Source organism: Sciurus vulgaris (genome assembly GCF_902686455.1).
Source record: "Sciurus vulgaris genome assembly, chromosome: 3".
Classification (NCBI taxonomy): domain Eukaryota; kingdom Metazoa; phylum Chordata; class Mammalia; order Rodentia; family Sciuridae; genus Sciurus; species Sciurus vulgaris.
In genome coordinates, this window is record NC_136463.1 from 153,800,409 (window position 1) to 153,828,405 (window position 27,997).

The following is a 27,997-nucleotide window of genomic DNA, read 5'->3' on the forward strand; positions in this document are numbered from 1 at the left end:
AGGCTTGCTCTCACTGTTCCGTTTACTTGGCTAGGTTTTTGAGAACAGAAAGGGGGCATTCAGGGAAATGGTGCTTGACTGTCTCCCTGTCTTTAGGGATGATACAGCTGCCAAGCCAGAAACTATGTTTTCCAGCCCCTGCCACCCTTTGTTTCTTAGTGTGGCCAAATGTCATTTTCACCAATGGAATAGGAAAGAAGTGAAGTGTGTCATTTCTAAGACAAGGCTTCCAAAAAATGGATATACCTTCTTCACACTCTTTTCTTTCTGATGACTGAATGCTGTGAGGATAACAAGGATCCTTGGAATGATTAAACCAACATATGAAGAGTCTCAGAGTTGAAGACTTTGTCCCCATCAGTGAACTATTGGGAGGCTGCAGAATTTTAGGGGGTGCGGTGTGGCCTAGTTGAAGGAACTTAGGTCATTGGAACTTAGGTCATTGAGACCCCACCCTTCCACTCTCTTTGCTTCCTGGCCACCACGAGATGAGTAGATTATGCCTCATGCTCCCTGTACTGACGTTTTGCCTTGCCACAGGTCCAATGAAATAGGACCACGCAAACATGGATCAAAATGTGAGCCACAATGTGAAAATAAAATGTGAGCCAAAATAAATCTTTCCTTCTTATACTTTTATTTTCTTGGGTATTTCATCACAAAGGAAATCTAACACAGTTTTTTCCCAACTTTAAAAAAAAATCATTTAAAATCTACAAAGCAGAAATGCTTAAAGAATACACATATACCCTTCACCTAGAGACAATACTTGTTTTATTCAGATGATCTCCTCAATTTTACAATCATGTTTTTGCTTAAGCAGTTTTTAGACCTAGTGTTTTAGTCAGCTTTCTTGCTGCTATGACTAAATGATCTGACCAGCACAATTACAGAGGAAGAAAGGTTTATTTGAGGGTTCATGGTTTCAGAGGTCTTAGTCCATAGAAGGCTGGCTCCATTCCTTGGGGCTTGAGGTGAGGCTGAACATCATGGTAGACTGTGTGGCAGAGGGAAGTTGCTCATCTGAGATCAGGAAACAGAGAGACTTCACTTGCCAGATACAAATATATATATATATATATATATATATCTTAAAGCCAAGCCCTGATTCCCACCTTCTCTAGCCATACCCTACCTGCCACCAATTAACACTCAATTACTCCCATCAGGGATTAATTAATTGATTGGGTTAAGACTCTCAAAACCCAATCATTTCTCCTCTGAACCTTACATTGTCTCATATGTGAACTTTTGGGGTACACCTCACATCCAAACCATAATACCTAGTCTCCAATCCTTCTCTCCCAATGACTCCAGCTTGAAGTCTTTCTTTCATTCTTGTCTTGAACCTATAAATAGCATTTTTAGTATAAATTTTACTTTAGTTGTTCTTACTGCAAAATTCAGTGTTATTATGTATTAGTAGTAATCAAAGGCAATATTTTCCAAATTATTTTATATCATCATTTAAATGAATCCTCCCCATAACTCAACTCTATATAGATTAAACCTTTTTTATTTTTGAATTGTTTTGCACAAAACCCTTCTAAAATGTGTTAAATATTTTTCTTCCTCTTGAAATAGTATGCACAGAATATCCTTTGGCCTTTGCCTGACTTAGGCTCTGATTGAAAACACCTGTTATTGCACTGGTCCATGGCAGAGCCATGCTTGATAATCGATGACTCCAGATGCTTCTTTGGTCTTTGGTCATTTTCATCATATATTCTTTTGTATCATTCACAACCAGCTGCCACTCTTTCTCCTGATCCAGCGTTTTTTGTTGTTGTTGTTTTGTTTTTTCATTCTCAGCTCCTAATAATCTAGGAAACCAGTCAAGGAACTTGCTCTCATTTGTGATAAAAATAACTAGACCCCAGGGATCTTATAAATCAACTGAATTAATTTGGTGGTACCTATTTTGTACACTTAAATGCCACTTCCTAGTTCTTGGTCAGATTGTTAGCTAAAAATTTTTTCTTAATAAGCAACACGTTACTTCAGATGTGTACCTCATATGCATTATCAACATTATGTGTATAAGTACATGTAAATTTGTGCATAGTACATTAAATCAATTAAGATTTTTTTTGTCCATAATCAAAACTTATTGAAAAACACCAAAATAGGAGATCATTGTTGTATACCTTACAAAATCAAACATAATTACGTTATCTTGGTAAAGTTACTAGAATTACTGAACTCATAATGTTTCTGTGAAAAAACACAAATTCTGGAAGTTGCATAGATCATTAATGTTGCTTTCTTCTAAAAGAACAACCTTCTATGAGTTTGTCCTTTCCTCCTGTAGGCTGACACAATACTGTTGAACAACCTACACAAAAGAACCACTGTCTGAGCATGACTGAAAACCAAGGTAATCTTGTAGCAACTTGGACATTTTACATCTATAAAATAAGAATTTGGACTTTGAGCTAGCTGTTTCTTTTTATGTTTTTTCTTTTCCTCTTCCAAGGAAGCACGTAGCAAATCTTTAGCCAAAGGCGTGGTGATCATTTCCCAAGCACAGTTCGCCCAGATCACTCAGGGCACAGACTCTTCCATCAATAAGAGTTTTACTTCTGTACGTCCTCCTTGAGAATGCTTGGAGGATAAGGACTCTATTTCCTTATATAGTACTTGGAACATAGTGAAAGCTCAAAAATATTTGTTCAATAAATTAATTAATGGGTATTTATAGTATAGCCTCCCAATGTGACAGGATTTAAAACAAAAAGTTTATTTGTTCCTTTGCATTTAACCACGGTGGAGTGGAGGTGGGGAGGAAGAGATGGATTAGGGGCTGGTGGTACAACTTCTCAGCTCTAAGTGCAGGACCTTTTTCTTTTTCTCTTATATTCCCAGAGGCTAGATCAATGCCAGGTACATAATACTTAATTAATTAATTTAGTACCTGCCATATGCCAGATATATCCTAAAGACTAATTTGTATAGTAATTCTGAGTTTAGAACTATTACATCATTACCTTTTACAGATGGAAGAACTAAGGAAACTTGCCAAGGTCACACAGCTAGTGAGCGGCAGAGATGGAATTCAAATCCAGAACCGCTCTCACCCTTATGCAATAGTACTGGGTATATTTTTGGGAAATAACTTAGTTACTTACTAATTTCTGCACCTTTCTTTGCTCATGAAGTCTGATGATACAAATCTACAGTTGACTTCAGTGGAAACCAAGCCTATTAGAATTGTTTATTTTACTCTTCTCAAAAGCCTGGACTTCTAGAACTTCCATAGTTGTTGAGGCAGGATGTATGACCAGGAAGAGCAAACATGGAGTCTTTGCTGTGGTTAATTCTTCACATTCCAAGTCACTGTGATGTAAGGAAAAGTATTTGATAAATTGTTGGGAGCCCTAGGATCTTGTCCTTCTTCCACCACTAGCTAGACATGAGACTTCTTAATCTATCTACTCTCTTTAAGCTTCACATTCTTTATCTGAAAAATGAGCTAACCCACTAATCCCTGAGCCCCACCATTAGACTCTGATTTTATTAGTCTGAGATTGTGAGGTTTTTAAAGCTCCTCAGGAAAAGTCTAAAGTGTAGCCAAGGTTGATAATGACTAGATTCAATGAAATTTATTGCTTCTTTGTTACCTGTGGAGAGAAAAAGAGAGCCTTGAACAGTTCTTTCTCTGGGCTCAGAGAACTGGAGAACTCGCCTTGATCCCAATTTCCAAAGACCCTACTCTAGCTCTTCTTAGGTTGTGTCTTTCCTCCAGGTGGGGAAAATGATCAGAGAGTTGGGAGGAGTCTGTAACACCAAGAGGATCTGCCCCCGCACGGACTCTCCATCCAGAAATTTGTGTACCTGAGACCTGAAGTTCTCTGCTCAAAGACCTCTGAGCCAGGGCCTGCACTGGCCTTCCCCAGTTCCATCCATCAAGAGCAATCCATACTGCAGGTATGCACATCCCTAAGCCCTAGGGATGGCTCTTTCTAGAGCAATGTGATGGAGAGTGGACTTGCAGGCTGGAGTGTCCGCAGATGTGTACATAGGCATTGTATGAGGACTTCTGGAGACAGGGATGGGAATGGTACAGGGGGGAGGAAGTTAAAAGTCTGGCCCTCCTGGTCTGTCAAATAGGAAGGTGATGTGGGCTCCCAATGTGGACCAAAACAAAACAAAAAATAAACAAGCGGGGCGTGGTGGTGCACGCCTATAATCCTAGCAGCTCAGGAGGCTGAGCCAGGAGGATCACAAGTTCAAAGCCAAACTCAGCTACTAAGTGAGACCCTGTCTCAAAATAAAAAATGAAAAAGGCTGGGAATGTGGCACAGTGCTTAAGTGCCACTGGGTTCAATCTCTGGTTAAAAAAGAAAAACAAAATAAAAACAAACCCTCAGGCAAAGAAGTACGTGAGCTAGGTTGAAAGACACAGTGGCATGTGTTGAAGTTTGGGAACCAGGGGATAAAGGACTTTCATTAGGACAGGTGGGTTGGAGATGGTGATGAAGATGCAGAGCCTGGAGTTCTAGAATAGTGGTTTTCAAATTAAGGACAGGTGCCAATCTGTAAGAAATTTTTCCTTAGTGTACAAAAAAACAAACAAACAAACAAAAAAACCAACATTGTGAATCTTATATAAAACTCAAAGTATTCAATTTAAATGATTATTTGATATTTTGTTACTATTATTTATAATTTTTTCATTTTTATGAACTTAAAGTTATAGTAGATAATAAATTTTTTATTTTGGAGTTGTTATATTTCTTTTAAAAATCCTTACTTTGTCCAAACAAAGCTATCATAGATTACATAGGATCCTGTTCCACTTACTGTTCCACAAAATCCACAGTCTAGAAACACCTGCTTTAGGAAACAGAGGAATTCAGGCTGGATATTGGTTGGCCTGATTATCCAAATGCAGCCAGTGCCCAGTGTCACTATATGTAGTAGAGTTTGGTCTTTTCTTAGCATGGCCCCCTCTTTGGCTAACAACACACAATAGTCTTCTATAACACGGGCTCTAGAATTAGACTCCCTTGTTTTGAATCCCAGCTCTGCTTGTTATTGTATGTATGCCTTTAAACTCTGGTTACTTAATTATTTAGACTCTCTGAACCTCAATTTTCCCTTTAGCAAAATGTGAGTAATGATCTATGCAACGGTGGTATATAAAGCACATATTAACATGCCTAAGATATAAAAATAGCTACCACTTACTGCATGTCTACATTCAAAAGTAGCTTCCTAGGCTGGGATTGTGGTTCAGTGGCAGAGTGCTTGCATAGCATGTGCAAGGCAGTGGTTTTGATTCTCAGCACTGAATATAAATAAATAAAATAAAGGCCTATTGCCAACTAAAAATAAAAATAAAAAGTAGCTTCCCTAGCAAAAGCAGCATTGTAGGCCCCAGGAGGGGATGTGTGCATGAGAGACTGTCCCATGGAGCCTGTGTCCTGAGCCATGGGGAAATAACTCTATATTTAACTCTGGTGTTAAGCACTGAAGCAGCATCTATTCCTTTGTATATTCCTTTGTGTTTAGCTTCTATCGTTTACCACAATATTTTCTTCCCAAACATTTTATGATAAAAAGTTGTTCAAAAATAAAAGAAAGAAAAGCAGAGTATCTGAGCATTTACTTGATGTTGAGAAAGGGCTCCCTGCTATGGAGGAGCAGATGGAAATAGGTCATTGCAAGTACAGAGCAGCAGTATGACACAGAGATGCCACATCTGTACCTAAACTTCACCTCCATCTGTGTCAGTCTCTCCCTCTGAGTCTGCAACACTGCTGACTCAGCTGGTGGCCTTCAGGCACTGATGATTTTTCTCTCCTTTGACCTTGACTACTTTTCTCTGTCTGACCCTGTAATCAACATGTTCCTTTAGTGCTTCAGAAAGGACAACAACAGACAGAACTCTGACAGGACTTGGCAGAGATTGGATGCATGCAAAAACTAGAGAAATACTACCAAGGGATGATGAGCACTGAAACAAAAGATAATTAAATTAGGGTTGAAAAAAGCAGGAATGTCAAAGACAGAGCCAATACTTAAAAGGCAAGGTAATATTTTTTTAAAGGCAAAGGAATTGAAGTCTACAAAGAGACTGAGAATTAATGATCAGAGAGGTAGGAGATAAATCTGGAGAGACTGAAGTTGTAGAAGCAAAGGAAGAAAGGGTTTTGTTAAGAGGAGGAGAGGTCAAAGAGTAGGACCCAGATAAACAATGCCTGCAGGACTAGGAAACTCCATCCATTTCCCCACTCCACATCAGGAGCCCTGGCAGCCAGGCCTTTCCTATGAGAGCAGGAGATGGGAAGAATCCTGTCTGCTAATCTGCCCAACTCCAAAGGGAAAATGAAAATACCCACATTGGGTATAGCTCAGTTGGATCATCAACTGAGATGCTCAGAATGAATTAGATCCACTTAGAATCTCAGAGCTTCCTGAGAAGAAGAGCTTCCTGCTTTTGTTTGCCCATTTGTTTCAAAATCGATTTCATCAATGTATAATTTACATAAATAAATACACTCACTTTAAGTAGAGAGTTTAGCAACTTTTGACAAAAGTATATTCCCATTATCCAAAGTATAGAATATTTCTATTATTCCCAAAAGTTTCTCATGACCCTAGGCAATCAACACTTCTCACCCACAGGTAATCACTGATGGACTTTCTGTCATTCTAGATTTATTTTGTCTACTCTAGAATTTTGTATAAATAAGCCATACAGTACAAATGTTTTTGTGTCTGGATTCTTTCACTCAGCACAATATTTTCTTCTCTAACATTTTAGTATAAAAATATTCAATCGTAAAGCAAAGGAGACAGAATTTTACAATGAGTACCCATATACTCACCATTAGATTCTAGCAGTAAATTTTACTATACTTGCTTTAACACATCCATTCATACGTCTTATTGTTTATGCATTTTTTTCATTTTTTTGCAGAGCCATGGATCAAACCCAGGGCCTTACACATGCTAGGCAAGCACTCTACCACTGAGCTACACCCCAGCCCCACTTTGATGCATTTTAGTTTATCCCTAAATGCTTCATCATGCATGTCAGTCACAATTATCCGTGTTGTTGCGTGAATCGGTTGTTCGTTCCTATTTACTGCTTAGTATTCTATTGTATGGCTAAACCACACATGATTTATCTGTTTGCCTGTTGATGGATAATTAAACTACTCCCAGATTTTTGTTATCACTAGAAAAGCTTCCATGAACATTTGTGTTCAAGTCTTTGAATGGATATATGCTTTAAAAAATATATTGAGTAAGTCCTTTGGAGTGCTTTTGAGGGGTCATGTTGAAAGTACAATTTTATAACAAACAGCCAAACTGTTTTCCAAGTTCTATCATTTGACATTACTACCAGTGATGTGTTGGAGTTGCAATTGTTTCACATTCTCACTGATACTTGGTATTGTCAGACCTTGGGTTTTAGTCATTCTGATAATCTTTTAATTTGCATTTCCTTGATAATGAATACTATTGAGCACATTTTCATGTTCTTAGTGGTCATTTGTGCATCCTATTTTGTGAAATGTCTGTTCAAATATTTTGCCCATTTGAATAAAATGTCATTTGTCTTATTATTTGATTATAAGAATTTTTAATATATTGCAGTTACATGCTAACTCTAAGATCAGTAATGAAAATACATTCCCCTAGTCTAAGGCTTATCTTCTTGGCGGGGGAACAGAGTGTTTGGGATGGAACTTAAGGGTTCCACATGTTAGGTAAGCGCTCTACCACTGAGCTACATCCCCAGTTCTTTTTATTTTATTTTGAGATAAGGTCTTGCTATGTTGCCCAGGCCAACCTCAAACTTCCTCTCCTCCTGTCTCAGTAGCTGGGATTACAGGCATGTGCCACCACACACAGCTTATGGCTTGCCTTTTTATTTGGTTAACAGTGATCTTACCTAGAGGAGATTGAAATTTTTTGGTGAACAATTTTTAATTATTTTCTTTTATGGTTAATGCTTTGTTCATGTTTGTGTTTTAAGAAATCTTTGCCTACCCTAAGATTGCAAAGAACTTCTATGCACTAGGAGCCCTTTGAGATGTTTCTATTTTATATCTTGGGTGATGATTACATGCATATTTGACTTATGGCTCATTATTAAAGTGAATATTCACATTTTGTGCACCTTTCTGAATCCTTTACATTTCACAATTTTAAAAAAGTTTCAACTTTTCCAATATACATATAACTTTGCTATAATTCTTAACTCTGAGATTGGAAAAAAAAAAAAAATACCTCAGTAGAAGAATTGGGAAATAGAGGAAGTGTCACAGAAAGTAGAATAAAAAGACAAAGAAATGGAAAATAGGAGAAAAAATCTACAGAGCAGGTTCAGAAAGCACAATACTCAAAAAAGAAGAAAGAAGGAAAAACAGAAAAAACAAAAATGAAACCAACTATACAAGTGTTTCCTAGACACTTATGAGGATGTGAGTTTCCTGATTAATGGCCCTGAGTGCCCAGCGCAGTGAATTAAGTTGTGTGTCATGGGGTGCAACTTAAGAACAGACCAATCACTACTGAGAAGTCCAAATTTGAGTGTTTATTAAGCTGGTCGGCTGACTGTCTCACACAATGCCCCAAAAATAGCTATTGGGAGAACAGTCCCGACCATAGAGTTGTAGGGGTTCTTATACCAAAAATCACATCAATCATAAGTGTCTGTTGCTATGATTCAAAATTACAAACTAACATCATGAGATCATCAACAGAGGGGGAGGTGCGTCAAAACGACTCTTACCTAAAGAATGGTTACTAACATCCACACAATCACCGTTCACATGGTACATTGTTTAGGGGCAATAGGAATCAAAAGAGAGCAATTTTTTATTACATAAGAATTGTCATTTTGTATTGCTAAACATGTCACTCTAAGCAACTGATGATGGGTACAGAGGTGCGTTGTTCCCGTGGGAGAAGCTTATTTCCTACATAACATGGAGTCTCAGAGCAAAATGGAGTCTGTTTAGTCATTTCCCTTATAGTCCGTTAACATTCTCATGAGCCAGATCTGTCAACCCATCACAGTGGATGCAAGCAACATATTGTAAACTTTCAGAATGCATGGCCAATGGCTCAGGAAGTGACTTCTCCAGGAACCTGAAATTAATAATATACCTATTTGTGCTGGAAGAATTGGAAATCCATATGCAACAGAATGAAACTAAACCCGTATCTCTCACCATGCACGAAACTAAACTCAAAATGGATTAAGGACCTTGGAATCAGACCAGAGACCCTGCAGATTATAGAAGAAAAAGTAGGTCCAGATCTTCAACATGTCGGCTTAGGACCAGACTTCCTCAACAGGACTCCCATAGCACAAGAAATAAAAGCAAGAATCAATAACTGGGATAGATTCAAACTAAAAAGCTTTCTCTCAGCAAAGGAAACTATCAGCAATGCGAAGAAAGAGCCTACAGAGTGGGAGAAAATCTTTGCCAATCATACTTCAGATAGAGCACTAATCTCCAGAATCTATAAAGAACTCAAAAAACTCTACACCACGAATGCAAATAATCCAATCGACAAATGGGCTAAGGAAATGAATAGACACTTCACAGAAGACGATCTACAAGCAATCAACAAACATATGGAAAAATGTCCAACATCTCTAATAATAAGAGAAATGCAAATCAAAACTACCCTAAGATTCCATCTCACCCCAATTAGAATGGCGATTATCAAGAATACAAGCAACAACAGGTGTTGGCGAGGATGTGGAGAGAAAAGTGCACTCATACATTGCTGGTGGGGCTGCAAATTAGTGCAGCCACCCTGGAAAGCAGTGTGGAGATTTCTCAGAAAGCTTGAAATGGAACCACCATTTGACCCAGCTATCCCACTCCTTGGTCTATACCCAAAGGACTTAAAATCAGCATACTACAGAGATACAGTCACATCAATGTTCATAGCTGCTCAATTCATAATAGCCAGATTGTGGAACCAACCTAGATGCCCTTCAATTGATGAGTGGATAAAGAAACTGTGGTATATATATACAATGGAATATTACTCAGCCATAAAGAATGATAAAATTATGGCATTTGTAGGCAAATGGGTGAAATTGGAGAATATCATGCTAAGTGAGATAAGCCAATCTCAAAAAACCAAAGGACGAATGATATCGCTAATAAGTGGATGATGACACATAATGGGAGGAGGGAGGGGTTAGTGTTAGGGTTAGGGAGGGGGGCAAGAATGGAGGAAGGAAGAACTGTATAGAGGGAAAAGAAGGGTGGGAGGGGTGGGGGGAAGGAAAAAATAACAATTAATCAAACAACATTACCCTATGTAAATTTATGATTACACAAATGTTATGCCTTTACACCATGTACAAACAGAGAAACAACATGTATCCCATTTGTTTACAATAAAAAAAATCAGAAAAAAAAATACCTATTTGTCAACAGATTGAGACAAGATTTGGATAACTGAGTTTAAGTTTGAATTACATGGAAAACTACCAATGGATTGAACCAAAGGGCACTTAACCACTGAGCCGCGTCCCCAGCCCTGTTTTGTATTTTATTTAGAGAAGCGTCTCACTGAGTTGCTTAGGACTTTAATAAATTGCTGAGGCTGGCTTTGAACTCATGATCCTCCTATATCAGCCTCCTGAGCCTCTGGAATTACAGGTGTGCACCACTGCACCCATCTAAGGAGATTATGAATTTCAGAGAAAACTAGAAGTTGTGCAGGAAAGTAATCATAGTTTGGTACATAACTGGACCATGACAATTATTTGCATGATTATAAATTATTTGCATGATTATGAATTATAGATTAGGTTGAGCATCCTAATCCAAAAATATGAGATCTAAAATGCTCCAAGATCCAAAACTTTTTGAGTACTAACCTGATGTTACAAGTGGAAAATTTCACACCTGAGCTCTGGCGATGGGTTGCAGCAAAACAAATGCACACTAAAAATATGTGTAAAATTACCTTCAAGTTATGCATATGAGCTGTATATGAAACATAAATGAATTTTGTGTTTAGAATTAGGTCTCATCCCCAAGATATTTTATTATGTATGTGCAAGTATTCTAAATTTTTTAAAAATGTGATATTCAAAGCAGTTCTAGTTCTAAACATTTTGGATAAGGGGTACTCAAACTGTAGCATAATTGCTGAAGATTAATCTAATTGAAGTCATAATATAACTATTTTGAGAAGATGGAGAAATAAAAAGTTAAGGGTTGTTATGATTTGAATCTAGAAAGTCCCCAAAGTTTGAAGGCTTATTCCCCTGTGCAGCAGAGTTCAGAGGTGAGGATTTGAGTGATTATAGCTCAAGGGCTCTGACATCAATGGATTAATCCACTGAGGGATTTTTAGCTGCATGGATTATTGAAAGGTGGTGGAAACCATAGGTGGTGTGGCCTACTTGGAGAAAATAGGTCACTGGGGGTGTGCCCTGGAATGGGCATATCTTGTCCCCACCTCTTTCCTTGTGATCTCTCTCCCTCTGCTTCCTGGTCATTTCTGTTCCACCAAGCCCTCTCTACCATGACGCTCAGCTTCACTATGGGCCTAAAGCAAAGAAGCCAACTCATCAGGAACTGAAATCTCTGAAACAATGACACAAAATAAATCTTTCCTCCTCTAACTTGTTTTTTTCAGGTATTTTGTCACAAAGCTGACTAACACAGGGGCAAACACAGAGTGGGAACAATAGAGAAAGAACTACAGTCTTCTCTTGTACACTATGAAGTAAATAGGAAATGCCTGAACCTCCTGTCTCCCCCAAATCAAGAAGTAGCAATATAAGCACAATAATATGATTATGATTATAATGTGAAACAGGGTTTCACTATGTTGCCCACGGTGCTCTCAAATGCCGACGCTCAAGTTTTACTCCCAAACACAGCCTCCCAGTAAGCGCAACTTCAGACACACGTCAGCACACCCAGCTATAAACATATTATCTGGAAACACAAGATAATCACTTAAAAGAACAAAAAGATTGCCTCTGGGGAGATGAAGAAAAGCACTTGATTAAATTCAACACTCCTTCATGATTTTTAAAAATCATTTAAAGATATAGTGATTATACATATTTATGAGATATATGTATACAATATGTAATGACCAAATCATGGCAATTAGCATATCAATAGCCTACAACATTTACATTTTCTTTGGGTTGGGAACATTAAACAACATTTCTTCTGGCCAGGTGTGATAGCATGAACCTGTAATCCCAGCAACTTAGGAGGCTGAGGCAGGAGGGTCATAAATTCAAGACCAGCCTTGACAACTTAGTGAGGCACTCAGTAACTTAAAAAGATTTGGTCTCAAAATAAAAATAAAAAGGACTGAGGGCTGGGATTGTGGCTTAGTGGTAGAGAACTCACCTACCAAGTGTGAGGTACTGGGTTTGAGCCTCAGCACCACATACAAATAAATAAATAAAACAAAGGTATTTGTATCCATCTACAATGAAAAAAAAATTTTTAAAAAAGGACTGAAGATGTATTCAATGGTAAAGTGCCCCTGAGGTCTACCCGGTACAAAAACCAAAACCAAAACCAAAAACAAAAAAGCCAAAAAATATTTTTCTTCTGCTTATTTTGACATATACAATAGTGTAGCTCAGTGGTAGAGTGTTCACATAGCACGTATGAATCCCTGAGTTCATTCCCCAACACTGCAAAGAAAAAAAATACGCACACACATACACAGACATATATAAACAAAAATTTAACTATAGTTTCCCTACTGTGCTGTAGAACATCAGAATTAATTCCTCTTATCTACTGTGTTTTTTGTACCTAGTAAGTGACCTCTATCTCTCCTTCTGATTCATAACTTTAAAAAACTTTCCCCTCCTTCCTTTCACCTTTCCCTTCTTGAATAATCCAACTAACTCTAAAGCCATTATGTGAGGCAGGGCAAGATAGGTTTTCAAGCAAAGTGACTGTCTGGTGTGGAATATGTCAGAGCCTGAGTAGGTTGAGGGGGTTTCTATGCAGGGGAAGAGGGCAGAAGTGACATTGAGAGAATGGTTAAATATGAGAGAGTTACCCAAATAAGTAAATGACTCATTGTTGGAGAAAGGAGTTACAAAAATTAAATAGAACAAATCCTGCCATTTTGAAAATGAATGGGAATAATTTGTGGGGACCCATGGATTTCAAGAAGTACAGACATAAATAGAAATAAATACAGATGTAAATATATACATATGGCTATACATGCATATATGTATATACATATATATGTATGTGTATATGGAATATACATACATATCGCCCATAGTTCTGTCCATTGAGAAGATTTTGGATCAGTTACCTGCCAATAACAATTAAAAAATAGAACATGCTGGGGGTTGTGGTTGTGGTTCCGTGGTAGAGCACTTGCCTAGCATGTGTGAGGCACTGAGTTTGGTTGTCCGCACCATACAAAACTAAATGAAGAAAATAAAGGTTTAAAAAAAGAAAAGAAAATAGAACATGCAGATCTTGGCTTCTGAATAATAAATTCTTTACTAAAAGGAATCGAGATTTCTTGAAGAAATGTCTGATTCCAGCACTGAAGTGGGGAAAGAACAGGTTGTTCATGGAACGTGTGACTATACCACAAAGCAGGTCAAAAGGATACAGACGCCAACTCGAAGGGACTCCTGTGGTCAAATCGGGGATGAGCTGAGCATCAAAGTAAATATTGATTTAAACAGAGTTTCTCCCAGTGATTAAAGTCGGAAATCACAAGTCAATTGTAATATATATAGACAGACAGACAGATAGATAGACAGACAGATAGACGCAAACACATGCCAACACGCCGCCTGTGCAAGTGCAAACACCTGCTCATTTAGTCTCTCTGTTACTCCGCAGACAGTGAAAACCTGGAGAAAACTGAGTATGAAGGATTCATTTTGGCTCAAGGAAGAAGCTTCCACTTCAGGATATTATTGCAGAAGATTTGCAGCTGAAGAATGTGAGATTAGTATGCAGCTAGTGGCAGAGAACAATGCTTAATGGACACCCTCAGTTGGTGTAACAGAGAACACTCTCTTGATCTAATGAACTTTATGATGGAGTTGAAAATAGTTTTGGAAGTTGCTTGAAAGAATAGGTAAGAGCTATATGCACTACCTCCTCCCCGCCAGTTGTACTCAAGCCTTATTGAAGAGACAGGAACTCTCAGTTGTAAAACTTGTATATGTACCATAGAGTTAAAAGCCAAAAAATGCCTCTGGTCTAAGAGCATCTAATCACTCTTAAGTTGAAAGTCAAGTACATGAAGAATTATCCAATTGATTTGTGGATTTTCCTGTTCCATTTTCTGTTTCCTGGACACCACAGAACTCTTTAATAAGCATTCGTAGTTCAGTTTTTGGCAGCATTAGAATCACTGAAGGCATTTTGGAATGTTATGGATAAAATCAATGAGACCTGGGTACTTGAGCCAAAAAAACCTACAGAGTGCAACAGTATGCAGAATGCATTAGGGAATGATGCTTCCATAAATATAGAGGTAGAACCCTGTCATTCTAGAATGCTTCCTAAGTGCTGATTTCTTGGAGCAGACCATATAATCTGACCCCTGGGAATTAAGAACACACACTTATGGGATCCAGAAAAGAGCCTGTTAAAAAATTTGAAAGATGTTTTGGAAATTTACTTTCCAGCTTATGCTGTCTTAGAAAAAAATTTTGATTTTACTATGGATTGCAGAATTTGTTATTTTAAGCCTACCATCTTGATTAATTTGGTGATGCCACTACTAATCAATTGTGTGGTAATTTCCAGTATGGACAACTTCTCTATCAAATATGTTTTTCTGAGTGATTAAGAGTATCACTCACTACTGGGCAGAGTTTTAACATCACATATGGTGAATATACATATTACAATAAGTCAATTACCTTGAAAATATTTGGGAGGAAACCCCAAAATAAGAATGTAACATTTTGGGGCTGGGGATGTGGTTCAGTGGTAGAGTGCTCGCCTAGCATATGTGAGACACTGGGTTCGATCCTCAGCACCACATGAAAAGTAAATATATAAAATGAAGAGTTTAACATGCACTGATTGACTTAATCTTTTCTTTAATCAACCTCCTGAGTTGCTTATAATTCTAGCAACTCAGGAGGTTGAGGTAGGAGATTCCAAGTTTGAGGACAAGCTCAGTGACTTAGCAAGATCCTTCAAATTAAAAAAAAAAGAAAGAAAGAAAGTAAAAGGACTGGAAAGTATGGTAAAGCACCACTGGGTAGAAAGAAAGAAAGAAAGAAAGAAAGAAAGAAAGAAAGAAAGAAAGAAAGAAAGAAAGAAAGAAAGAAAGAAAGAAAGAAAGAAAGAAAGGAAACAACATAACACTTTCTGATGACATGGAAACTTTAAAAAATTATCAAAATGATTTTTATATATTAGGAGAGAATATAAGGCAGGACATACTAACATCAAAAAGAAAATTATGGGGCTGGGGTTGTGGCTCAGGGGTAGAGGGTTTGCCTAGCATGTATGAGGCACTGGGTTCAATTCTCAGCACGACATATAAATACATAAAGTTAAGGCATCATGTCCATATACAACTAAAAAAAAATTTTTAAAGAAAATTATGATGAAGTCATAATAATACACATCCGCCTTTGTCCCTTATTAAAAGTAAACTGGGAAACTGGCCGAAGTCCTGAAAGACTTTCCAAGTCTGTGGTCCCCAAACCAATAGTGGAAGTGGATGTTTACAACAAAGGAGATCTTGACTATTGACTATGTCTGGATAGGTAAAAATTTTTCCTATTTATTTATTTATTTGTTTATTTATTTAGTTAGTTTTGCAGTGCTGGGCATTGAATGTAGTGTAGGAACACCCTACCACTGAGCTACATTCCCAACACTTTTTATTTTTTATTTTGAGACAGGGTCTTACCAAGTTGCCCAGGTTGGCCTGGTCCTGAACTTGGGGGGTCCTCCTGTCTCAGCCTCCCAGGTTACTGAAATTACAGGCATGTGGTACCTTACCAGGCTGGAAAGGTCGAATCTTGACAGGGATCTTAAAATGAATGATTTCAAATGTAGCTAGAGTTTTTCCTTTTTCTTTCTTTCTTTTTTTTTGTTCAGATTTTTTTTTTTTTTTTCCTTTTTCTTTTTGCAGTACTGGGAATTGAACCCAGGGCCTTGTGCTTGCAAGGCAAGCACTCTACTGAGCTATACCCCAGCCCCTGTTCAGATTTTTTTAAAAAAATTTTTATTGGTGCATTATAATTATACGTAAGCATGGAATTCATTATTACATATTTGTATGTGCACACAACATAACACTGTAATTTGGTCAGTTTTGTTCCCTGGTATCCCCCCTTTCTCACCCCTCACCCTTTCTGTTTTCATAAGACCTCTCTCCCACATATCCCCCCCCCCCCTTTTCTCTCTAGTTTTCACATATGAGAGAAAACACACAACCCTTGACTTTATGGATTTGACTTACTTTGCTTAACATAATACTCTCAAGTTCCATCCTTTTTCCTGTAAATGGCATAATTTCATTCTTTTTTATGGTTGAATAAAACTACATTGTGCCTATATACTATATTTTCTTTATCCACTCATCCATTGATGGACATCTAGCTGATTTTATAATTTGGCTATTGTGAATTGTGCTGCTATAAACATGGGTATGAATGTATTGCTATAGTATGCAGACTTTAATTCTTCATTAGTAAGAGAGCTGGATCATTTGGTGGTTCTATTTCTAGTGGTTTGAGGATCCTCCATTCCATTTTGGTTGTACTTATTTATAATTCTAACAACAGTGTGTAAGTGTTCCTTTTTCCCCACACCCTAACCAGTATTTATTATTTCTATTCTTCATAAATGCCATTCTAACTGGAGTGAGACTGAATCTCAGTATAGTTTTGATTTGCATTTCCCTAATTATTAATGATATTGAACATCCCCCAATTGCCCAAATAATTTTTTAAACTTTTTTTTCCCAATTTTTTTGTAGTTGTAGATGGACAACATGTCTTTATTTTATTTGTATTTTTACGTGGTGCTGAGCATCAAACCTAGTGCCTTAGGCATGCTAGGCAAGTGCTCTGCAACTGAGCTACAGCCCTAGTCTGCCCCACTAATGTTTTGATAGCAAAAAAAGATGGTAAATGGGGTCTGAGGATCAAAGGGTAGTAATGAATCTTCGTCAATGTACAGAATCTTATGGTTGTATTGTGTCCCTGTCCTTGTTTATAGGAATCATATGAGAAAATATGGGATTAATAAGCCATCACAAAGGCAACTTACTCTTAAATATTCAGAATACAAGAAGTCTTCATACTACACTTGCTACTTTTCTGTTAGTTTGAGATTTTACAGAAAAAAATTTAAAACCCAGCCTAGCTTGGTGGCCTACAATCCCAGCTAGTCAGAAGGCCAAAGCAGGAGGATCAGAAGTTTGAGGCTGTCCTGGGTAACTTAGCAAGAACCTGTCTCAAAATAAAAAATGAAAAGAATTGGGGATGTAACTCAATGGGAGAGTGCTTATTTAGCATATGCAAGGCCCTGGGTTTCATCTCCAGAACTGAAAAACAAAACAACAATTTCAAAAGACAAACAACCCTTGACCCAAACAAACAAAACACCTTATTGAAAACAGCAGTTGAAAGGAACTTCTTTCATCCAATAAAAGGAATGTGTAAAAACCTACACATATCACACTTAATGATGCAATGCCAAAAACATTCCTTTTAAAGATAGGGATAAAACAAGGCCACCGGCTATCACTGCTTTTATTCAGTATTGTATCAGAGGTGCTAGCCAGCATAGAAAGACAAGGGGAAAAAGGAAGTTGGAGGTTAGGGAGAATGACTTCTGTGACTCCAAAAAGATCTGGTGCCACAGCAGACACCAGTTGTCCTTCATTCCACAACAATTCTGACTCTATTCACTTGAAGATGTATTAAATCCCGCAGGTGGGGCTGGGGTTGTAGCTCAGTGGTAGACCACTTGCCTAGCACAGGTGAGGCACTGGATTCAATCCTCAGCAACACATAAAAATAAATAAACAAAATAAAGGTGTGGTGTCCATTTACAACAAAAAAACTAAAAAAGAAAAAAAAAAAAAAAAATCCCACAGGTAGACAGCTCAGTCCACATGACTGCCTCCCCCAACTTTAGATGGCAGACTATTTCAACTGTGCTTCTGACTGACTGGCTATAAAACAGGGTTCCCACAAACCCCTCTTTAGATTTGATTAATTTGCTTCAGCAGCTTACAGAACTCAGAGAAATACATTTGCTAACTTGTGAAGATAAAGATGAAGAGCCTGCTATGGTGATGCACACCTCAGCAACTTGGGAGGTTTGGGAGGCAAGCTCAAGGCCAGCCTGGATAATTTAGTGAGACCCTGTCTCAAAATAAAAAATAAGAAGAGGTGGGGATGTAGCTCAGTGAGAATTGCCCCTGCGTTACACACACACACACACACACACACACACACACACACACACACACACACAGATATAGAGGAAAGATGAGGGGTGTATAGGAGAAGGGAAGGGGTAGGAAGTTTCCATGTCCTCTCCAGGCGCCCCCTCCAGGGTCCTCCACAGGCTCAGTGATTGGAAATCTCTCCAAACTCTGTCCTTTGGGTTTATGAAGATCATAGGAATGATTGAAACATGGACAATTGCATCAAAATGCAATTGGACATAAAGGGAGGGTGGCCTGAGTTTTGCCTCTCTGCCGTGCATTTCTCCCTCCAGGGCATGGGACAGGATGCATCAAATGGGGGTATTCTGATCTACTCTCAGATAAGGTATGTCAGAGAATTTCTTAATGGCCAGCTGTAAGACAGGAAGACAGGAAAGATTGGAGTTTCTATGATCTGCCTAGGGCAAAAGAAATTCTAGTTTCTATGGCTAGCGTAGGGAAGGAGTTACAAGGCAGGAACTATGGATGAAAACCAAAAAATATATATCATAATATCACATTTATATATTTCGTTAGTTTATACTTCAGTCTTTATCATTTCCTTCTTTATGCCTGCTTTAGTTTTAGTTTTCTCTTCTTTTTCCAGAGTCTTAGGGTTGAAGGTAAGGTAATTGATTTGGACTCTTTTTCTTTATTTTATTTTATTTGTTTATTTTTATGTGGTGTTGAGGATTGAGGCAAGGGCTCTACCACTGAGCCACAACCCCACCCCGAGAAGAACATTTTAACCCAGTCCCTGTCTACTCTTTGAGCTGAGGGTTGAGGTTATTTTTTAAAATTTAATTTTACTCTTAGTAGTATTGGGGTCAGATCTGGGGCCATACACATGCCAGGCAAGCCCTCTACCACTGAGCTCCATCACCAGCTCCCTGGCTTTTTAAATTTTTTCATGATGCTAGTGTTCAGCTAGGGCTGGGAAGTGGGAGTCCAGGCAATGCCCTGGCCTGGTGGTGAGTCTTGGCATCCCCATTTCCACTGAGCACTCAAAGTGAGTATGGGTACCCCAAGATGCGGACTGGGGAGGTTGTGGGTGTGCAAAGTCAGATTTCAGCTCACACAGAAGTTAAATGTTTACACACACACACACACACACACACACACACACACACACACACACACACCTGCATGCCCCAAACTCTCAGGGATGTTCTCAGGGATGGTAGAATCAAAACCAGGATTTATAAATTCAAATGCCAACTAGAACCACACAGGCCCCAAAACTGGTTGCAGGAAGTGTGTGTGGAAACGTGGGAATCATGGGTAGAGAGTCTGTGCTCTTCTTATGGGCGTGGCTTTTGTCCTGCTAGGACCTGCTGTGGCCAAAAGGGATACAGGCTCCGTGATACCATATTTTCTTCCTTGTTCTCCCCAAGAGAGATAAAGATTCAGAGATTTAAAACAAAATAATCCATATTTTTGCTTTGAAATCCTGCTGCTGCTAATGGCTTGCTGGCCTCAGTCACACAGCTACCAATTTGTCATGTGTCTCACAGTGGGGTCAGTATTTCAAACCGTCTCTTTAGGGTAGTGTGATTTGGACCCTTTTCCTAGCTTAATATAGACATTTATAGCTATTACTTCTCTCTAAGCAACTGACATATTATGGTTGATTTTCATTCATCTTAAGTACTTTCTGATTTTTCTTTGAATTTCTTCTTTGAGAGCTGGGGATGGAGCTCAGTAGTGTTAGAGCACTCATCCAGCATGCACAAGGCTGTGGGTTCAATTCCCATCACTGGAAAAAAAAAAATACTGTAGGTAATTGCTACTTTGACCCACTAGTTACTTAATGTGCTGTTTAATTTCTATCTATTCATGAATTTTCTACTTTTTTCCTATTATTATTTAATTTCATTGCATTGCGATTAGAAAACATGCTCTGAATTATTTCTATCCCTTTAAGTCTATTGAATTTTGTTATATGGCCCAGAAGAAAACCTATCCTGGAGAACATTCCTTGTGCCTTTTGTGAAGAATGTGTATTCTATTGTTGGAAGGAATGTTCTACAGATGGTAGTTAGTTCTAGTTGATTTAGAATACTGTTTGAATATCTTCTTTCCTTGTTGATCATCTATTTAGTTGTTCTATGTATTATCAAACATGGGATATCAAAATCTCCAATTGTCACTGTTGAATCATCTATCTCTCCCTTCTATCAGCTTGCTTCATAAAATTTTGCATTCTTATTGACTGCATATACATTTATAATGATTATATTAACTTTATTATTATAAGATGTATTTGTTGTTGTCACTGGGGATTGAACCCAGAGGTGCTTAACCACTGAGCCACATACCCAGCCCTTTTAATTTTTTATTTGGAGACAGGGTCTTGCTAAGTTGCTTAGAGCTTCACTAAATTGCTGAGGCTGCCTTTGAACTTGCCTCCTACTTCAATTTATCCTCCCGAGCCACTGGAATTACAGGTGTGAGCCACCATACTTGTTCCCCCTTTTAAAAATCTCTAGTAGCACGTTTTGTTTTAAAGTTTATTTGTCTGATATCAGTATAGTCATTCCAGCTTTCTTATGGTTGCGTGATGTATCTTTTGACAGTCTTTATTTTCTATTTGTTTCTTTGAATATAAAGTTTGCCTGCTAAGGACAGGTATAGTTGGACCACAGTTTTTTAAATCTAGTCTAACGCTTTCTGCCTTTTGTTTATTTAATCCATTCTCAATGGTATTATTGATAGAGTTGGATTTATATGTGGCTTTTTACTTTTTGTTTTCTATATCTCAGATCTTTTCCTCTACTCCACCTTTACTGCTTTCTTTTACATGAAGTGAATATTTTCAGCCGGGCATGGTAGTGCACGTGTCACATCAGTTCGTGTCGTATTCCTAACAATACATTCAGTTATTACTTTACCATTTGTACTCATTTACTTAGCCTGATAGGACATTGCCTCCATTCATCTTTTTGGAATATTATTGACAATTTCATAAATATTACATTCCTATATAATTTATACAATTGCTCTCCTCCCTCTCCTCCTCTTTCTTCATGGTCATTCTGGGGATGGATCCCATGAACTTCTCACTCATGCTAGTCAAGCACTTTACCACTGAGCTCTATCCTAAGCTGTATACAGTGCTTTTTAAATTGGTCAGGAGCAGGATAAACAATATCCATCTGTATTTTCTTTTATAATTATATAGTTATCTTTTTTGATGCTCTTTGATTTGGTTTGTGGATTTGAATTACTGTCTGAGTTCATTTGCTTTCTGCTGAAAGAGCTTCTTTTTAGAGTTTCTTGTTAAGACAGGATTGGTAGCACAAATTCCCTTTTGTTTTTTATTGGGAAAAGTCTCTATTTTACCTTTGCTTTCATGAGATCACTTCCTGAATATAGGATTTTTGGTTAACTTTTTTTTTTTTTCCTTCAAGCACTTTCACTATGTTACCCCAGTATCTTTTGGTCACTACTGGTTTTATTATTATTATTACTATTATTTTTATTTTTTAGTTGTAGATGGGCACTATATGCCTTTATTTTATTTACTTATTCTTATGTGGTGCGGAGAATCAAACCCAGTGCCTCACACTTGCTGGGCAAGTGCTCTACCACTGAACTATAACCCTTCACTACTGTTTTTGCTGAGAAGTCAGCTGTTAATCTTATTTTGATTCATTTGTAAACAATTCATTGTTTTCTAGCTACTTTCAAGACTTTTTCCTTGTCTTTGACTTTCATTGTTTTTAAGGTGTGTCTCTTTGTGAATCTTTTTTATTTATCTTACTTGAAATTCACTGAGCTTCCTAGATATACAGGTTATTGTTTTTCAACAATATGGGAAGTTTTCAGTCATTATTTCTTTCAGTATTTGTTCTGCTCCTTTGTCACACTCTTCTCCTTCTCTTATCCCCATTATGCACATGTTGGTGTGCCTAATGGTGTCCCACATCTGTCTGAGGCTCTCTTCATTTTTCCTTTTTTTTGGTACCAGGGATTGAATCCAGGGCCACTTAACTACTGAACCACATCCCCAGCACCCGCCTCCTGCACCTTTTTGCTTTTTATTTTTGAGACAAGGTCTCACTAACTTGTTAAGATCCTTGCTAAATTGCCAAGGCTGACCTCAAATTTATGATCCTCCTGCCTCAGCCTCCTGAATGGCTGGGATTATAGGCATGTCCAACCATGTCCAGCTCTCTTCATTTTTTTTTTCTTCTCTGATCTTTGACTTGCATGTTCTTAGTAGATCTGTCTATAAATTAGCCTATTCTTCTGCTAGTTCAAATCTGCTGTTGAGCCCCCAATGAAGTTATTTCAGTTATTGCATTTTTTGGTATTTTCATAATTTCCAGAATTATATTTTCCAGAATTTCTATTGTTTCATTTTAAAATAATCGTTATCTCTTTATTGCTATTCTCCATTTGATGTGACAGTAAATAAATGTCACCCTTTTAATTCTTTAACCATACTTTCTTTAGTTCAGTGAACATGTTTATAATGACTATTTTGAATTCTTTTCTTTTAGAAAATTCTAGTTGTAAATGGACACAATATCTTTTTATGCATTTATTTTTATGTGGGTCTAAGGATCCAACCCAGTGCCTCATGTATGTGAGGCATGTGCTCTACCATTGAGCTACAGCCTCAGCCTTTGAATTCCTTTTTTATGACAAATTCAATATTTGGTCATTCTCATAGGTGTTCTTTTGATTTGTTTTGTTTTCCAAGTGTATGAGTCATATTTTCCTGTTATTTTGCCAGTCTGATAATTTTTTGTTGGAAAAGGATATTTGGGATAATAGACGTAATGACTCTCAGTACTGATCATACCCCTAGGCTTGTTAGTATGACAAATAGTCCCAGACTTACTATGGTTCCACTTACAATTTTTCCACTTTATTATGGTGTGAAAGTGATATATAGTCAGTAAAAATCTTACTTGAAGTTTTCAATTTTGTCCTTTTCTTGGGCTAGCAATAGACACTACTCTTTTGTGATGGTGAGCAATGGCAGTGGGCTGCGGCTCCCAGACGTCACACCATCAAGAGGTCAAACAACTGGTACTCTCTGGTGAACCGTGTTGCTAAACTCTGATGTTCAATAAGTTGGATGTATTATATGAATTTTCAGTTTTTCAGTTTTCATGGGGTGTTATAGTTCAGATGTGAGGTGGCCCCCAAAAGTTCATAGGTGAGACAATGCAAGAAGATTTGGAGGAGAAATGATTGGGTTATAACATTAACCTAATCAGTGAATTAATCCCTGATGGAATTAACTGAGTAGTGACTGGAGGCAGGTGGGGGTGGCTGGAGGAATTGGGGGGGGCGTGGCTATGGGGTATATATTTTGTATCTGGAGAGTGGAGTGTCTCTCTTTGCCTCCTGATCACTACATGAGCTGCTTCCCTCTGCCACATTCTTCTGCCATGATGTTCTGCCTCACCTTGAGTCCCGAGGAATGGAGCCTGCCATCTATGGATTGAGACTTCTAAAACTGTGAGCCCCCCAAATAAATTTTCCCTCTTCTATAATTGTTCTGGTTGGGTGTTTTAGTCACAGCAGTGAAAAAGCTGACTAAAACAGTGGGCTTATCAAAACATAACTCCATCTTAAAGCAAGGAGCATCTGCATTTGCTTGTTTGTTTAGTGATTGGCCAGATTTGGTGAAATTCATATACCCCCATCTTGATGTTAAACTTCATTGCCAGCTGATTATTTTATTGTTTCCAATAGTACCTAGGATAAACTGCTCCATACTGAATCCAACTGAAATTTAACCCCTTTGAAGGAATAGTTTATGAGGTCAGTGTGTAATATTTGTTCTTACTCCAGGAGGGCTCTCCCAGCAGTCTTAATCTGTTCTTTCCTGAAAACTAGCTGGTTTACAAGTTTTCTCTATATCCATTGGGGATGGGTTCCAGAACCTCTTGCAGGTATCAAAATTCTTAGATGCTCAAATTCCTATAGGATTGCATAGTACTTGCATATAACCTATACACATCTTATGGCATATTTAAAATCACCTCTGGATTACTTATAATACCTAATATAATGTAAATGCTACATAAATGGTGGTTATAATGTATTGTTTAGGGAATAGTGATGCAGGGGAAAAAGCCCGCAGATGTTCAGTAAAAACAATTTATTTTTCTGAGCATTTTTGGTATGAGGTTGGTTGAATCCATGGACAACAAACTAGTGAATAGAGAGCCTACTGTATCTTGAATCTCTTCCCAATTACCTAGACCACCCTTTGGCTTGAACTTTTCCATGCTCTGTAGCAAATGAAGTCAGTTCTTTGGGGAAGATATTAAGGACTATCTGTTTTATGGATTGCTTAATCCCCAGGCACAATCTCTGAGCCAAGTCTCTGGATCTGGTGGTAGAAAACAGCAAGCTTCTCTTGGAGTCATGTTTATGCTCCAAGAGTTTAGGTGGACAAAGGGCAGTGGGCTGAGGCCCTCTCTTCATGTGACTACGACTTGAGGAGCTGGTCATCAGTTAAAGGTCATCAGAAACCCAGTCTCTTAGCACTCCAGCTCAAGGTGGAGCATCAGTTCCATGAATTGGAGCTGGATGGAAGGGGATCCCTCATCTCTAATCCACACTCACTGGGATTTAGGTAGAAAAAGGAAAGGGATGAAAATGTTGACATTCTGCTCCTCTGACTGGGTGCTACTGGGAAACTTTGTGATTTTGGTTGCAGCAGTCTGAACTGGAGTTTGTCTTGCAGAATGAGAGGCGGAAGGACGGAGAGGTATTGGTTTAAATACCACAGTCTAGGGCTTTTTCATGGAAAAATTTTCATACAATTTTTTTGAATAGATGTTTATTTACTGTTTGCCCCTTAGGGTCATAAGTTTTACTAGTTTCCAATAGAGTAGGTCAGCTCTTTATGCTGTCATGCCAGTATTAATCTCTCTTGGTATTATTCTTGTAATTTCTCTGTTAAAATTAAAAAAAAAAATGTGCTGGGAATCAAATCCAGGGCCTTGCACATGCTAATCAGACATTGTGCCACTGAGCTACCACTTCAGCCAAAAATTAAGAAAATTTTAAGGGTTGGATATATAATTCAGTAGTAGATGGCTTGTTCTGATGTCCCTAGAGGAGCTCCTATAAGAGGGGTACCTCTGCTCAGGACACGTGGGAAGAGGAGTCCCTGGCATTGAAATGGACAAGAATTTCAGCACATGCCAGAAACATATAGATTTATTTAGGTAAGCAGACACACATTCAAGGGCAAATGTCAGTTATCTTAAGAGAAAGAGAGATAACTTTTGGGGTAAAGTAATTAATACACATTGGAGGTAGTATGCTGGCCATCACCAGAGCTACAGCAACCTCTTGGTATAGGGTATTAATAGTTAACAGAGGGCCGGGTAAGGCAGAGTACTCCTGCAATCCCAGCAATTTGGGAGGCTGAGGCAAGAGGACGCAAGTTCAAAAAACACCTTCTGCAATTTAGTGAGGCCCTAAGCAACTTAGTGAGACCCTGTCTCAAAATAAAAAAGAAGGGCTGGGGATATGGCTCAGTGTTAGAGTGCCCTTGAGTTCAATCCCCGGTCAAAAAAATAAAGAATTAAAAAATATATACACACACATACATACATAGAGAGACAGACAGAGACAGAACCTAGGGGCTGTCCTACAGGCGGAGCCAGCTTTTCTAGCGTTTGCAGATTTTCATCCTGTTATTTTTTGCAAGCAGGAGAATGGTTTAGGCGTTAAGCCCCTTAGGCAGAGGGTTACGACGTGGGCTGGGTTGGTGGTAAATGCTTGTTTTGCATTTCAAAGGTTCATGGGCATTTCCTACATTCCATCAGCTTCTTAGGCGCTCTCTTTTGAGACAGTGTATCTTTCTTTTTCTGTATTTCCAAATTCCTATCTCACTAGTATTGGAAAGGCCCTGGGTTTGATTCCCAGCAAATACACACGCACATGCTCACCCCCCTCCTCTCTTAAAAACAAACAATGATAGAGTCAGGGGCCGGGGAGGAGAAACAGTTAAATATCTCAGGGAAGTAGTTATTAGGAATAGATTAAAACATAAAGCACGTTCACTTTTGCCACTTACTATTTTCACACACTGGTAATAAACACTAGGAGTGATCATAAAACAACACTCCGTACTTCTTCAAAACATCCAATACGGAGGGTTCGCAGAGCTCTCGAGTGGTTGTAGAACAGGAAAACACTAACAGGAAGCAGCGGTAAACGGTCTCGCCGGTTTTCAACTCAAAAGGCACTCCTGGGGGTTCGGTGAGTGGGGTCTCTGGACCGCAGAGGGCAACTGTCTTCTTTCCGTAAGTTGAGACACGTCCAGGGCAGGCCCAGGCTATCGGAGTGGGAGTGGGCAGGGAAGCGCTACGCCCTATAATCGCCTGCACCACGTCGCTTCCAGGCTTCCCGTTTCTCGGCCTCCATGCTGCCTGTGCTTTCCGGTGTCTGGGGGAGTGAAGGCCCGGGGATCGCAGCGGAGGAGAGCCCGGGTGGGAGCAGGACGGTACGTACCGGTGCTCCCTAGCTGCTCCTGCGCAGAGTCCCAAGCAAGTAGCGCGAGACCCGCGGCACACGGGCCTGCGGACACTGGGTCTGCGCGTCAGTGCGCGGCCTGCGCCGGGGCGCTTCTCGCGCACCGCAGCTTCCGTGACTCGCCCCAGCAGGGGGCCCAGCAGGGTGCCCAGCAGGAGCAGGGGCGGGTGGGCCTTCTGCAGGTGACTCAGTTCTGTGGCCTCTTTCTCTCCGGTTTGCCCCTTGGGCACTGGCTGGGCGGAGCGCCCCCGCCCCCTCACCCCTGCTCCCAGCCCCTCACCCCGTCTACCCTGCGCAGGATTCGAGAAAGGGCGGCCTGAGGTTGCCGGGTTCCAGGTACTACCGGGTGTGCCCCCACAGCCCGGACCCACCCAGAGTGGGACCTCTGGGCCGTCGCAGACCACCCCTACAGCCCCCAGAGGCGCAAATCTGGCTGTAAGCTGTGGTGACAAGTCCCCAACGACTGTAAACTTCGATTAAAAAGATCTGAAGAGTTCTTTCTTGGGCGAATTGTCGAAAACATGGGCAGTTTTCCTTTCGAAAAGTTGACAGAGAGGACTTTTTCTTTACTCAACCGGTCCTTCTGGCCCAGCGGGAAGTTTTAGTCTTTTGCAATAACGAGGTGAAGTAGATGCAGGGTTGTTTACCAATGCAGTTTAATGTATGTTTTGACAAATTACAAGCTTGCCTTGGCAAAGTTGGGAATGCTAGAATTTCTTTAAGTCACCCTCCCTCTCCAAAAGAAGCCCGTTCTGTCGCCGACCTCCCGATCCCCCTTCAAAAGGACAGAGAAACGTGATCATTTCTAAGTTTTCGCTTGACTGTGTCGAGATTTGGATGGCGGGCATGCTCTTTTTAATATTAACCGAAAGTGTAAAACAATTTGCTCTTGAAATTAAGAGTAAACGATTCCAGGGAGCAGGAAATAAATCCAAAGAGCTGACGCCCTCTAGAAGATTAGTTGACATTTGAAATTTGTTGTTACACAACAGGGGGTGGAACCAACGGGGGATAAATACGTCATGCATTTTGGACGTTCATAAACCGGAATGATCTA

General features: G+C 39.1%; 2 protein-coding genes and 2 pseudogenes across 8 annotated transcripts in view; 2 read left to right on the top strand and 2 right to left on the bottom strand.

The window, feature by feature from the left end:
• Positions 1–757: 757 nt before the first annotated feature.
• Positions 758–27,968, bottom strand: LOC306655779 (uncharacterized protein; the record flags this gene model as incomplete). Its single annotated transcript, XM_079130391.1, has 3 exons — positions 758–1,023; positions 26,483–27,410; positions 27,960–27,968. The coding sequence occupies 2 exons, from the start codon at positions 27,966–27,968 to the stop codon at positions 26,508–26,510; spliced, it is 912 nt and encodes a 303-aa protein (XP_078986517.1). The 3' UTR covers positions 758–1,023; positions 26,483–26,507.
• LOC306657292 (small ribosomal subunit protein eS27-like) lies at positions 1,037–3,120 on the bottom strand (annotated as a pseudogene). The gene has a single exon. The product of its transcript is annotated as a small ribosomal subunit protein eS27-like (transcript).
• Positions 13,530–15,176, top strand: LOC306655778 (E3 ubiquitin-protein ligase FANCL-like; annotated as a pseudogene). The gene is made up of 2 exons: positions 13,530–13,701; positions 13,851–15,176. The product of its transcript is annotated as an E3 ubiquitin-protein ligase FANCL-like (transcript).
• Positions 19,132–27,997, top strand: part of CFLAR (CASP8 and FADD like apoptosis regulator) — a 50,644-nt gene continuing 41,778 nt past the window's right edge. Inside the window, exon 1 of one of the 5 annotated variants that reach the window (XM_079133136.1) lies at positions 19,132–23,901. The gene's annotated coding sequence lies outside the window, so the exon portion shown is untranslated. The other 4 variants (XM_079133138.1, XM_079133139.1, XM_079133137.1 and 1 more) reach the window with 4 other exon arrangements.